Source organism: Hippoglossus stenolepis, chromosome 17 (genome assembly GCF_022539355.2).
Source record: "Hippoglossus stenolepis isolate QCI-W04-F060 chromosome 17, HSTE1.2, whole genome shotgun sequence".
Taxonomy (NCBI): Eukaryota; Metazoa; Chordata; class Actinopteri; order Pleuronectiformes; family Pleuronectidae; genus Hippoglossus; species Hippoglossus stenolepis.
The window spans coordinates 10935657-10948843 of record NC_061499.1 but is presented as its reverse complement, the minus strand read 5'-3'; the positions used below and the strand labels follow the sequence as shown (position 1 = coordinate 10948843).

Sequence of the window (13187 nt, the reverse complement as noted above, 5' to 3'; positions counted from 1 at the left end):
GGGTTTTACTGCTCAAGACTGTCCTCCCCCGCATGCGTGGTATTTGTGGGGGAGGACAGTATCAATCCTCACTTCCTCTGCTCCCTCCGTTACTTTTGAACTAGTTTGTGTTATGGAAGTTTTTCTGGAGGCTGATGAAAGGAGAACTCAGGCAGCAGCTGATGTCTCATGCAGGAGAGATTCATGTGGACTTGATGCATGATGGAGACCAGAAGGTGGAACGATATACAAACGCCAACAGAGTAACATGAGTAATTGTCCCCTCCCAAGTCTGACGATGTCTCGGACCACATCCGCATATATCTCCCTCTACTTGCATCACCTATTCAATGTAGACACTAGAATTTACTGCTGGTTGGCCCTTTATCTATAACCTGACCTTGGGAACTGCTTGGAGATAAGGGAGTATCTGTGGAATTAGACAGTGTCGTGTTCTTTTATCCTTAGGTAGAGAGAAGAGTCGGTCTTGGTTCAAAAAAGTATTTATTTAGAAGCAATGAAAAGGTACAGCATAGCTATGGGCACTCAATGCACAGCCTCGGCTTTAATCAGTAGCACGGGGTAGTCAAGAGTCGCCCCGAACGGACGGCGGGTGCAATATTTATAATAGTAGGTAGAACTTCATTGGTCAATAACGAGGGGGAGTCACCGTGGCTAGTGCACAGGCTGGTCCCAGCCTCTAGGCACTGGAATCCGCCAATGATGAGGAGCTGCTCCCAGGTTCGTCCCTCCTTTGATAGTAGCTGGGCAAATCTTCACATTCTGACAGTGTTAAGTTTTGTGTATTAAAAACAAGCCTTTATCTGGCTGAAGCTGTGTGAGTCTTCAGTAGTTTTGCAGATACGGTGTTGTTGTTCATTGGAGTGAGAAACATTGTGTTTCTGCTTTATCGGCTGTATGTTCTGTGTGCGTAAGCATGCGTATTCATCAGACAAGACAACGCCTTTCCTATCTGTCCTTCAGAAGCTGGGGCAGCTTCTTGATTTCTTTCTAAGGCATAGGTCACAGTGTCTTAATGAGCACAGTGCATTCATGTATTACAGTCCTAACACATAACAAAACAATTCTTTCTGTTAAGGTACAAACATGGTGCGTGTAAAATCAATCCTTTTCGGGGCTATAGTGTCTAATTATATTATTAAAATCCTAACAACAGACACTATTACTCCTAATGGTGTACAGATATAATGTAATATCCTATATACATAATGCATAATACATGTTTTTCTTTGTGTGTGTGTCTGTGAAGATGGCAATGAAACTGAACTCTAAACAAATGCAGTATGTTAGACAGGGGTGGGGGCAGGGGCAGTTTGGGCTGAATATGTGGCCTTCACATAGTGACTTTTAGTAGCCGTTGCTGGCTGGTTTTAATCTTGAAGTTGGTTAGTGTGTGTGTGTGTGCGTCACCTCGCAGTTCAGTCTTGCACCTGTCTGATAAGGCCTGTTTTGAGAAGACTGTACATCTGTGGCATACAATACACTGTACTTTAACTTGTTCTCATAACTAACTTACTATATTACAGCCTAAACTCCATTAGCTTTTTTCAACATCACACATACATGAATGCACTGTGCTCATTAAGAAACTGTGACCTACCCTTAGAAAGAATTCAAGCAGCTGCCACTAGGTTCTGAAGGACAGATAGGAAAGGCGTTGTTTTGTCTAGAAAATGCGCATGCTTACGCACACAGAACATACAGCCGATAACGCAGGAACGCAATGAACAACAACACCATATCTGCAAAAATACTGAAGACCCACAAGGCTTCAGCTGAAGCATGAAACCAAACACTGTAAGAAATGTGAAGATTTTCCCAGCTACTGTCAAAGGAGGGGCGAACCTGGGAGCGGCTCCTCATCATTCGCAGATTCCAGTGCCAATAGGCTGGGGACCATGCCTGCGCACCAGCAAGGGATAGCCAAGGTCTAAACCACGGTGACTCCCCCTCATTATAAATATTGCACCCGCCGTCCGTTCGGTGCGACTCTAGACTACCCCGTGCTATTAGACGGCCGGGGCTGTGAGTTGAGTGCCCATAGCTATGTTGTAGCTTTTCATTGCTTCTAAATAAATACTTGTTGAACCAAACCGAGACCGGCTCTTCTCATACCTCGGGACAAAAGAACACGACAATACACAAGAAGGTTGGTTTGTAGTTTGTACCCCGATGGGAAGCTGTTCTTCGTCTTTATATCTTTGGCTCGTTCCCTCTGGTTGAGGTTGTTTCTAAGGGTCAGGATCTTCTGATGACATCAAGGCAAGAATGCCGTAGTTCAGGCAATCAGGCAAAGATTCATTCAGTCAACAAAGGTTACATTGTACAGGATTCAACATGATCAATACATAGGGGAAATGACCAAGAGTCTGACCAAGAAGAGTTCACTCCTTCAGATATTTATGGTATTCTAGTCATACAACTATCGTCAGATAGAGGAAACACTTTGAACAATGATACTTCCGTTAGCGCAATCACTACTGGATCACAGCCAGTTCTGATGGCCGCATCTGCATTCGTTTTTTTCGTACAAGGAGAAGGAAAGTTCATGGAGTAAAAATACATTATACATACAAGGTTTCACAGACAGTTAACATGTCCATTACACTCAGAAGGAAAACAACCAAACACAAAACCAAGGTAAATGTCCATAAACTAAGGAGGCCAACAGAAATCCAGAAGCTCAGTTCAGAGTCATGACAATATATGTATAAAGAGAGAGAGAGAATAGAATATGGAGGAAATAATGTATCTATCATAAGCTTACGACTGGTGTCATATTATTAATTGTAGTTATATTACTGTATGTTCAAGTATTCTTTGGAATGTGTGTTTTTCCACTATAAAGGTATTCTATAGGCCCGATGCATTGAGGCTGAGGGGTTCCAAATGTTGGCTAAAAGTCTATCCAGGAGAACGGGGGTTTCTCTTTACGACTACAGAAGAGAACTTCTTTTGAACTGTAAAAAAAAAAAGGTCTACAATAGTGTTTTGTGTGCTCATTATTAATGATATAAATGCATGATGTGGGACTGCTGCTGCTTCTATTGTGTGTAGCTTGACCTCTAAAATGAACAGTGTTCTACGACTAGTTACATAACTTTTTTTGATCAAACTTGGCTGCATTACGGGAAATACCAGATCCTCAGTTGTAACTTTATCTGGACAAAAACACATACAAGGGCGACACACACAATTGGCTCGACGATAAGAAAGTCCCTCACGTACAACCTAAGTGAGCAATTACAGGAAGTGTATTCTTCATGAGGATATTCTTCAACAGTTGGCTCCGTCCAATCATTGGATACTGCTAGTCAGCCAAAATCCAATCACTTCATCTTTGAGTCTAAGTCAGAGTTTGTGCCAAATTTGAAGACATTCCCTCAAGCTGATCTTAAGATATCAAGAAATACATAAATCTACTTTGTGAGGCCACCGTGACCCTGACCTTTGGAATCAAAATAAGATCATGCTTGAGTGAAAGGAAAAAAAATCTTAACCTTCACACAGTCCATTGAAGATGTGAATTCCTCACACACACACACACACACTTGTACTTCTATCTTAGTCAGGACACTCGTTGGCATAATTCATTCCCCAGCCCCTAACTACAGCTTTAACTCTATGCTTTGTTTGGTTAATGAACTCTGCAACTCGTCAGTGGTGATGGAACTTCACAAAGCTTTGAACTACAGCCAGGTTTGGGCAAAATTACCTCACTCTGTAAGGTCTAAGCCCACACACACACACACACACACACACACACACACACACACACACACACACACACACACACACACACACACACACACACACACACACACACACACACACACACAACAAGCTGTTGATTTGATTGGTCGAAGCAGAAACTGAGGCGCTGTAGTGCGCAATCGCAACTTCCAGCTCCAGTCACATGGAACTGAATGGTGAACAGTGAGTATTGAATATTGAATATTTAACAGTGAACAGCGCAGCCCGACTCACAGTAAAGTCACTGGACTGAACTCTACATCGGGATTAATCGCGGACGCTGTTCTTCATCGGTAAGCAGGAAGTCAACGTCTTTAACTTTTTACCAAATGTCCGCAGAAAAAAGGGGAAGAAAGTTATTGGTCGTGTAACTTGAGAATTACTTTCTAGAATGACATCTTGTGCCTCGACTGGGACCTCCTGGTGCCTATGATTTAAAATGTTTCTGATTGGGTGAATCATATATGCACAATGAGCACATTTAAACTTTGATTGCATTGAGGATATATTTTGTGTAGTCGCATGTATCATGATTTAGTTTAAAATGTAAGCAATTACCACATATGCAACTTTGTAGCAATGCAAATTGGTTCTATGTTATTCAGACGCCATGTTCTCAGTTTAAAACATTTCAAACTGCACTTTGAGTTAACTTTAGGATGAAGCTTGTATTTGCGTATAACCTACTCTCAGTTATGCACCTTATATCAATGTAATGTTGAAGTTTCGAATGTATACATTATATATTTTCACGCTTGGTGTGAGAAAAGTTCAAGATAGTTGAAAGATCTGAATTATTGAGTGAAAGTTTGTTGTTGTTAGTGTTGTGGAATGATTTGCTGACAGGTAGTTTGGGGTCTAGGGACCAGTTTGATCTCTGAATGAACGATGTTGTGTTACTTGTTGACTTGGCTTTAATATCTAGCCAAACCTTATCTAGCCAGACCTTAATCCAGTTCTAGCCAAAAGAACATGTTCTAAATATACACACGACTTCCAGGAAACACACAATATGACAAACATGCACGCACACACACACACACACGTCAGTAGTAACTAGATGTGTTTGTCTAGGGTTATAAATACGGAGGCTGTAATAAACCAGATTCCCCTCGCACTGAGATTCTGCCTCTGGGTGTAAATAGTCTAAACCATTTCCACTACTTTCCGCCCCAGTCATATGGAACTGACCAGGGATCAGTGCAGCCTGACTCACAGTAAAGTCACTAGACGGAACTCTACATCGGGATCAATCACAGACGCTGTTCTTCATCGGTAAGCAGGAAGTCAACGTCTTGAAAGTTGTTGCTCGTGTAACTTGAGAATTACGCCTTTTTCTTATACTCGATGGGTTGACGCGAACATGTCGAAGTTATTTGTGGTAAAAAACAACAACAAACAACAACCTTATCGGTGCATTCACGTGCTCCCCGAAACCTTAGTTAGTTGAGAAGTTGATGTGTTCACGGACGCAGTAAACAACATGTTTTGTATTTGTGTGTGAAAGCGAGTAGAAAGAATCAGGTGTGTGGGAAACATGTGGACATTAATCGTAAAAAACCGTGTTTTTTGTGTTTTTGTGAAGTTTACAAGTTCCGACTTTCTGAGTTGTTGATTTGAGGTTCATGTAAAAATTACCCAGTAGGGAAATAATTCTTCCGTTAGTTCCCGAGTAAAGTTGCATTAATAGTTGCTAGAATCAAATGGTTTGTTTATGTTTGTTTTCTGTTTAACTTACAAACAAGGAGAATTATTACAATGAATCCACAGTCATCACAACTTCATCTGGTGTTTTTAATCTAATAATAATAATAATTTTGAACAAGCTCACTATAGGGACACCTATTGACTTGTGTGTGAACGATCTGATGGTGCTGCAGCGCCCCCTGTTGGTGGTTATAGTTTAATATCGAGCCACAGGAGTAACACAAATTTAGCAAAATATACAAACTTTATTGATTGGAAATGCCTTTTAAAAGTCAGCTGACACTCTTAAAGGGGGCATGCAACATTTAAAGTTGAAAACTTTGCTCTCAGTACCCTCTCATTTATACCAGGGTTTTTTTAATGGGGCAATAAAAAGTCAGTACTAGATATTCAGCATCTGGAGACAGACTCAGTACACATCACTCTGAATGACAATACATATGAGCACAGATAAGAGGTGAGGTCTGTGTTCTTTTAACCCTCAGGCCCCCCTTCATAGGGTATGCAAAGGTATTTATTACCCTCCTGATGTCTTATCAGTGGGGGAGACATCCTGCCTTCACGTCTCTGTGGACGATCCCTGGAGTGAGACCCGGGGTGTGAGATCCCTGGAGTGAGAGCCCGGGTGTGAGAGCCCGGGTGTGAGATCCCAACCATATACAAGGAGATAAAGTTGAGGCTTCAAAGAGGCAATAAAGTTCAAATCTCTAAGCAATAATCGTCACCCTAAAGTTTCCCTTTTAGATAAACAACTGGTCAATCTTCCACACACACATCATTACAAAACAATGTGAATATAGGTTATAGATAGATACATAGATAAATAGATTACTTTATTGATCGTGGAGGGAAATTAAATTTGTCAAAGCAGCCAGACATATCAAAATGCAATCAAATACATGGTAAAAATATGCAACTAAGAAAGAAAAAAACCCACAGTGCAGTGGAAGTCCACTTAAAATGCGACAGAAAGAGAGATTTAATAAATAAGGTGCATTTCTTGAGAATATTGGACAAGATGTTGAATATCCTTTGTGTAATGGAAATTTCCATTATCTAACTGTTCGACCTGAATGTGCTCAGTAGGTGCAGTTACAGGAATGCTTGAGTAAGGGTAAAACCGAGGAAATGTCTGATAAGAATCTGCACTGCTATATAATCTGTACATTTAAGAGAGATCAAAGTCCACCTCTTCACCATGCAGCTAGTTACAGGACGCATGAGCTTTCCTTTAGAAACAGTGCTCTGAATTTGAATTACAATTATTTATTAAGCTTTTTTTCTGCAGGTGGTGATTCTACAACTGCAACATGCAGCCGGGTGAGGCACAGCAAGTTAAGTCTGTCACTGTGTGCACGTGGGCTACCACGCGTAGAAGCATGTCACTGTTTTTTTTCTGATGCATTCTCTGTTAGTAGGATTATCGAGCACAAGCGAGCTCTTTGATTCTCTGAAGGTGTATCTGAACAACAAGAAGAGACTACAACCCATTATTGGTACGTAGCAACAAACACCTGTTTTGTTTTGGGTTGCCTGTGCTTATTGAAATAATTTGTACTTTCATCCCGTCAGGCCTGGGCAGCATTATAGAGTGTGTGAAGGTGGGGGCGCGCTGCAGAGAAGCCTCGTACCTGTGCGAGGTGTGTGTGTGTCGACTGAGTAAAGCCGACATGCGGAACCACATCATGGGAAGTCTCCACAGATACAACTACATTGTAAGTAGGACCGTAGAACAAGGATGCATCCACACTGCTACGTTGTTGTTTGAAAACGCATCCACCCTCCTATGGATTTGCCTGGCGTCCACACTGCTTAAGGTAGGCGAGGCTTCTGACATAAAGAGATGTGAGAATTATAATCTTTTCTGTGCACTTCATTCTTTGTCAAAAAAGGTAAGACAGTCTTACAGCATGTGAGCATCCCGAAGAGGGAAAGACAAGGAAACATTTGCAGGCGTTTTCTTTTATGCAGAGGTGAAGTGTGAAATCCCAGGAGATAAGAAACAGGCTGAGGGCCTCATCAAGGTTGAAGCGGAGGAGACGAGTGTGGTGGGAATTTGTATTTAATTCCCTGGTGAGGAAATAAACCATCAGACTGCGAGATCAATTCAATGATATCAAAGTATTTAATTAATGGTCGAGAAACAATTTACAGAGAATGTATTTGAACACAAACAGAGTTACAATGGAACTATTTGGCCAAATAGGGACAGAATTCTCAAAGCCACTGCAGGCTTCAAGAATCTGACAAAATGGCTCATATGATGTGCTGGCTTTTATGCACAGATCGAGGGGCTCCACGTCATCCTTCGATATCAGCCAGACAGGACGTGTCCAGCGCTCAGACATCAGCAGAGAATGGGTCAAATACAATCTCTCCTGATTGTATAGACACTGGGCAGAAAAACAAATAGTCACAGGGACGTTTAGGTCCAAGGTAGAGAACATCTCTTGGTATCAGACAGATGCAAACATTAAGTAGAATTATACAATGATGTTTCAGGTCAATCCAACTGAACTTTGAGCATAGTCATGCCAGGACAGGAGGATCTGTAAATTTCCATAACAGGACAGTTAGATTCAGTAAATTTCCATGACAACGAGCACACCGAGCACCATCAGAGCTCTTTTCAAAACGCTGTGGTAAAGATAAAACAAGTCGTAATGGCACGTTTGCTTGCTGGGTTGAGTTGTAGTTTACTCGCAGGTGGTGTTTTGCTTGACAGAAAGCCTGGCACCCCCATCTAGTGTGTGAATGGAAGGAGAACTCTGACCTGTCGAGGCTGGCCTGGCCACTGATGGAGATCGCCAAGAAAATCGAGGGAAAAGAGGGGAGTGGAGATGTCCAGGTATGTTCTGTTTATGTTTGACTGCGTATATCTTTGTTTCTGTTTGCAAATACATGCGTTTCGGATGAGTTCTCACATGTTTTTGCACCTTGACATGAAGTTAATAGAGGTTGAAGACGTTCTATACCAGAAGATGGCAACACTCAGCGAGAATGATGGTCAGTGATTGATCTCGGTCTTCCTATTTCCTGTGTCGGTTTCCCCTTGTGTTTTTTTGGAACTATTTCTATATGTACATATCAGTTGTTTTTTTTATACATATGGCTCTTTTTCTCTCTCAACCACTACAGCAGTAACTCTGATAAAAACTGTAAGAGAATGGCAGGGTGGACCTGAGAGCCACTCTCAGACTACATCTGTTCAGCTGGAGCAACATTCCGTCCAATCGCAGAGGATTGTGTTGCTCGGTCGCCACGAACTGCGCAGGAGCGAGAGATCCCTCGATGCTGATGTGATCTCGCATAAGATGTCAACACAGACCAACAATCCTTATCTGATGCATTCAACTGCAGCTCCTACTATTGAGTCAGAGGGCTGGTTAACAAACATCTCAACGTCACACTCAAACCACACTGAACCATCTGGGTTCTCAGAGAACAGCAGCAGCTTTCTTCATGGCTACAGAGGAACCAAGCCTCTTATTGGTGAGCACAGATAGATAACAGCAGCTGTGAGAACACATTGAGGATGTGGTGTAAGGCCCGGATCCGACCTGGTCTTAACATCTGTCCTGAGGGAGCCAATCACAAGGGGACAATGCTAAGTACGCGTGTCAACGCACTCAAATGTGTCCTGAGATCTTATCTCCCAGACCACATTCAGAGGTGCACAAGTGGCCACATTCTTATCACTGTGGGAATGCAAATGTGTCCTTGCCACACATCCGCTCATGCAGACACACACACACACACACACACACACACACACACACACACACACACACACACACACACACACACACAGTGACATCGGACATATCTGTAAACTCACACTGGGTAAAAACAACATCATGTACATGTACATTTGCATATGTGAGTTGGAAGTGAGATCCCATCTCAAGTGATCATAGGAGACACATTCAGGAAACCTTTTAATACCAAGTGTGAACACGCATATTTAAAGCTGTCCACTTGTGATCAGTTCACTCAGGATGTTGATACCAGGTCTGAATGGGGTCTCTGATTTGATTGATTGATGTCGACATGAAAAACATTATGGGTTCTTTCACCATTGCTAGTAATAAGTGCTGGACATTAGTATTTCATTGTAGATTTTGTGACTAATTTTTTTTAAAAAGCTGCTTGTATATGCTCACAACAGGTCTGTGCCGCGTGGTCGAGTGCAGGAGTGACACTGGCTGCACCTTCCTTTTCTTATGCCACTGCTGCCGCATCCGATCCAACAAAAGGGACGTCATTGATCACCTGACCGACTCTTCCCATCTCATCAACTACTTGGTCAGTTTGTTGTATCAATACCTGAAATTGAAAGAAACACATTATGTGTTGCCGGGCAGTAATGAACATTCCAGGAGTACGTTTTTTTTTTTAGACGGAAACTTATCCTGAGCAGGTGGAAGCATCGACTGCAGATATTAATGACAACTTCCTCCAATCACTGGCCAAAAAAGTGGAGCGAGAGGAAGGCAGAGGAGAGCTGAAGGTATCGCGTTGACTACTCTGCACAGTTTACCTTGCTCTGGTTATTCTAGGTGTAAGACGACTCGTGTCCTTCACCAGCAAGGTCTTGACTGCTCCTGTACTCGTATTCTCGCATCAGTGTTTAAACATCTTATGTTCCCAGGTGATAAACGCACCAGATTCACTCTGTATCCAACTGACTGGCAGAAGTTACCACTGGTGTAAGTACAGATTTGTGTGTTTGCTTTTGTTTGTGTGGCCATAAACAGGTCTGAGCTCTTGAGGAGTGACTCGAGGTGTAAGTATGACCTGTACTCTACACTCTGTCCCTTCACAGTATTCATCTATGGTTTCATCAAGAGAAACCTCCCAAGCGCTTTTGTTTGAAAACATAAAGATGGTCGACATAACAGTTCCCCAAAAGCAAAATCAACCAATGCCCCCTGGTGGCTGGCCTGCAATATAGGTCATAATCCCCCGTCATAATCAGGCTTTGGACTGTGTTCTCAAAAACATTTGATGAACTTAAGCAGGGTTACCATTATGTTACCGTAAAACGTTTTTGACTGTCATTCAAATTTACGGTTTTGTACTGTTAATGAAAATAAACAGTACAAAACCGTACAGTATAAACAGTCACGCTACATATGATGAAAACTTTTGGTTGAGATGCGTCCATTTTTATATGTTTGAAACACTATTCCCATGATGATTAATCCATGGTGAAAGCCTCTGTTGCCCAGAAAAAGTGGAACTTCTGTTTCACCCCTTTTTTTTTTATCATCTTCTTTATTCTCTTTCAGCCTCATCAGTGTTTGAAGCACATTTTGAACACGAACGTTGGTCTTGTGTGTTTTTCAATGCAAGGACTTGACGGTTGTGTTTTTTTTGTATGCTCCATGTATTGCATTTCTTTCACTTTCAGGTATGAGGATGCTGTGTAAAGGATGGGATACAAGCACCCAAAAAAACAAATTAACTGTCAGAGGTGTGTTTCTTTGAAAGATACTGTACGGACTGGGGCCAAACCTCTTTCTTTCTTTCTGTAATGAGATATTCTTATTATTTCCTTTTGCTTTTCAACTTGTGTGTCCACTTGACGCTCTTTGCTCAGGGCATAGTGTGAACAAGACCTCGGTTGAAGGCGTGACGGAGAAACGTTCTGCCCTTCTGTCAAATTGGGGGAAAAGGACGACGGCGAAGAGGAAGAAGGGGAAAGTGGCAGATACTTTATTTACGGTAAGCCTGCCTCTTACCAAAGGTCCAGTGGTGCTGCAGAGGACGTCTTTCAGCAAGGACATCCTCCCGGTGTCCTGTTCACCACCACCGGCCTCAGACCTCTTCCCATCGCCCAAGTCCGACACTGATGATGGCGACGCTGGATCGTTTGCCGTTGACCATGCTGAACACCTCTACAGTGGAGATGCAGAGGCCGGTCAATACATGGCAGGAGAGAAAAACTGCACAGTCACTCTGTATCAAATGGCGGATGGTGATTCCATTGATAATGAACACTTCAGCCAGCCCAAAGACACAACTGAGAGAGAAGACCACAAGGGTTATTGGGAGAGGAATCACAACAGACACCACGGTTCTCAAGAGAGATCAAGAGGGAACTTTGATGAAGAGATGGCAACAGAATACCGACACAAACACACTGAGGAGCTGTCGCCTGCCGTGCCCCACACTTACATTCCCTGCACACCTGAGATGGGTTACGCTGAACAGTGGTATTACCAACAACCGCTCCAAAATCCTCACATGGCACCAGATCACACGAGTCTCATGACGGCCGCTGCGGGGCGTAGTGGTGGGGTGGCTCCTCGTTCAGACGCTGCTCGGATCAACGCGTGTCCTCAGTTAGGAGACGTCGTTGCTCACAGTGGCAGTTTCGCACCAGAGACTAGCGTGTACTCTCTTGGGACTGAGCAGAGACGGGTGCCAACATACATGGAGTTCACCGCTGGCAATGTCCAGATAACTCCACAAAGTTATATGACGCATCCTCTGGCGTATCACGGTGTCCAAACAGGCCACGGGGCGATGTCTGACCCCAGCTACGGTTATGGACAGACAACCAAACCTGACTGCTACTTTCCCTATCCAGACAGCAGCAGCAGCGGAGGTGGGGACATGTCCTGGTCAAATGCTTTCATCCCACCCGTGCCATCTCTGTATTATGGAACCAACTCTGATTTCAATTTCAGAGACACTGGGCGGCGGAGGGTTGATGATTTCCAGGGGTGGCGCTAGAACAACTCTGATGGTCCAACATGGCTTCTAATTGTGCTGTCGTATTATGCTCACATATAAAATACGATAAGAAGGATGTTTGCCTCTGAGTTTAGAAATCAGACTTTTTACTTTTTGACTGTTTCAGTATTATTCGATGTTATATTTTTTTTACATATTTTCTTTGGCGTGTTTTTAAAAAGCGTTATGGGGAAGATTTGTATAATTTTTTTTATTTAGAAAGATATTTGTATTGAAAACCTTTGTTATTCTTCTATGAGTATTATAAACATGATTTCAGCTATGCAGACAGGATCGAAGATACAGTGTAAAACTACACTTTATATATAATTTATTTGCTGTATTTTTAGGTTTCTCATGCATCCTAACCAAGTGAAGGTGAGAGACAGTGTTTTCATTCCTTTGAGTTCTGAGCCAAAGCAGCAAAGTGCTAAAAAGAGAGAGAAACTGTAATCAGGTGTCACTAAATACATTGAACGAACACCCACATTTTTTCCCCTGCTGGATCATTATACCAGTGTGACTTCATGAATGTTTAAACTGAGCCTGAATAACTCGGAAGAATTGACTTTAAAATCCATCAAATGTGTGATGACTCACTTTGAGTTTGTGCTCCAGTTAATTTGTTCTACTTCTGGTTAAAAAAAGCTGAAGCCTGTCATGAATTGTTAAATGTCCTGCTCAACCAGCTCAATAAAGAACCTTCTGAGATTATTTGGATGATTAGATTTTATGCTGATTTTGTTTTCCTCTGAGGTTTATATTTATGTTGACAATAATGTATAACCAAATGATCATGTCATCAAATGTAGATTTCCTAAGTTATTTTAGAGGAGTGGGTTTTGGTTTCCGTTACTGAGATGTGTTTTCACTCAAAGGCTCCTATCTCTTGTTGGGTTTAATGCCATAATCACACAAATAGATGGTTATTTAAGACGTTCCCCTTATGAAACCACATTTCACTAGATCCAGATTTTTCTTTGCAT

At 42.3% G+C, this 13187-nt stretch overlaps 1 protein-coding gene across 8 annotated transcripts; it reads left to right on the top strand.

Moving 5' to 3' along the window:
- Positions 1 to 3909: 3909 nt before the first annotated feature.
- LOC118124452 lies at positions 3910 to 12915 on the top strand. Of its 8 annotated transcripts, none has more exons than XM_035182260.2 (13): positions 3910 to 4046; positions 4930 to 5028; positions 6749 to 6780; positions 6879 to 6956; positions 7033 to 7175; positions 8186 to 8308; positions 8409 to 8466; positions 8599 to 8952; positions 9629 to 9765; positions 9860 to 9970; positions 10112 to 10169; positions 10874 to 10936; positions 11063 to 12915. In XM_035182260.2, exons 3-13 carry the CDS (start codon positions 6771 to 6773, stop codon positions 12199 to 12201), a joined length of 2274 nt encoding a protein of 757 aa, XP_035038151.2. In that variant the 5' UTR covers positions 3910 to 4046; positions 4930 to 5028; positions 6749 to 6770; the 3' UTR covers positions 12202 to 12915. The 8 variants fall into 8 exon arrangements, with proteins under 8 accessions (XP_035038151.2, XP_035038148.2, XP_035038146.2 ...); XM_035182257.2 differs by having other exon boundaries at positions 6876 to 6956; XM_035182255.2 differs by having other exon boundaries at positions 6749 to 6956.
- The last annotated feature ends 272 nt before the right edge of the window (positions 12916 to 13187 follow it).

Excerpts from the sequence above, each read along its gene's own strand:
- LOC118124452 (XM_035182255.2), top strand. The coding sequence starts at position 6,860 with ATGCATTCTCTGTTAGTAGGATTATCGAGCACAAGCGAGCTCTTTGAT. Across the intron at positions 8,309-8,408 it reads AGGGGAGTGGAGATGTCCAG|TTAATAGAGGTTGAAGACGT; the intron begins GTATGTTCTGTT and ends CTTGACATGAAG. Across the intron at positions 9,766-9,859 it reads CCCATCTCATCAACTACTTG|ACGGAAACTTATCCTGAGCA; the intron begins GTCAGTTTGTTG and ends TTTTTTTTTTAG.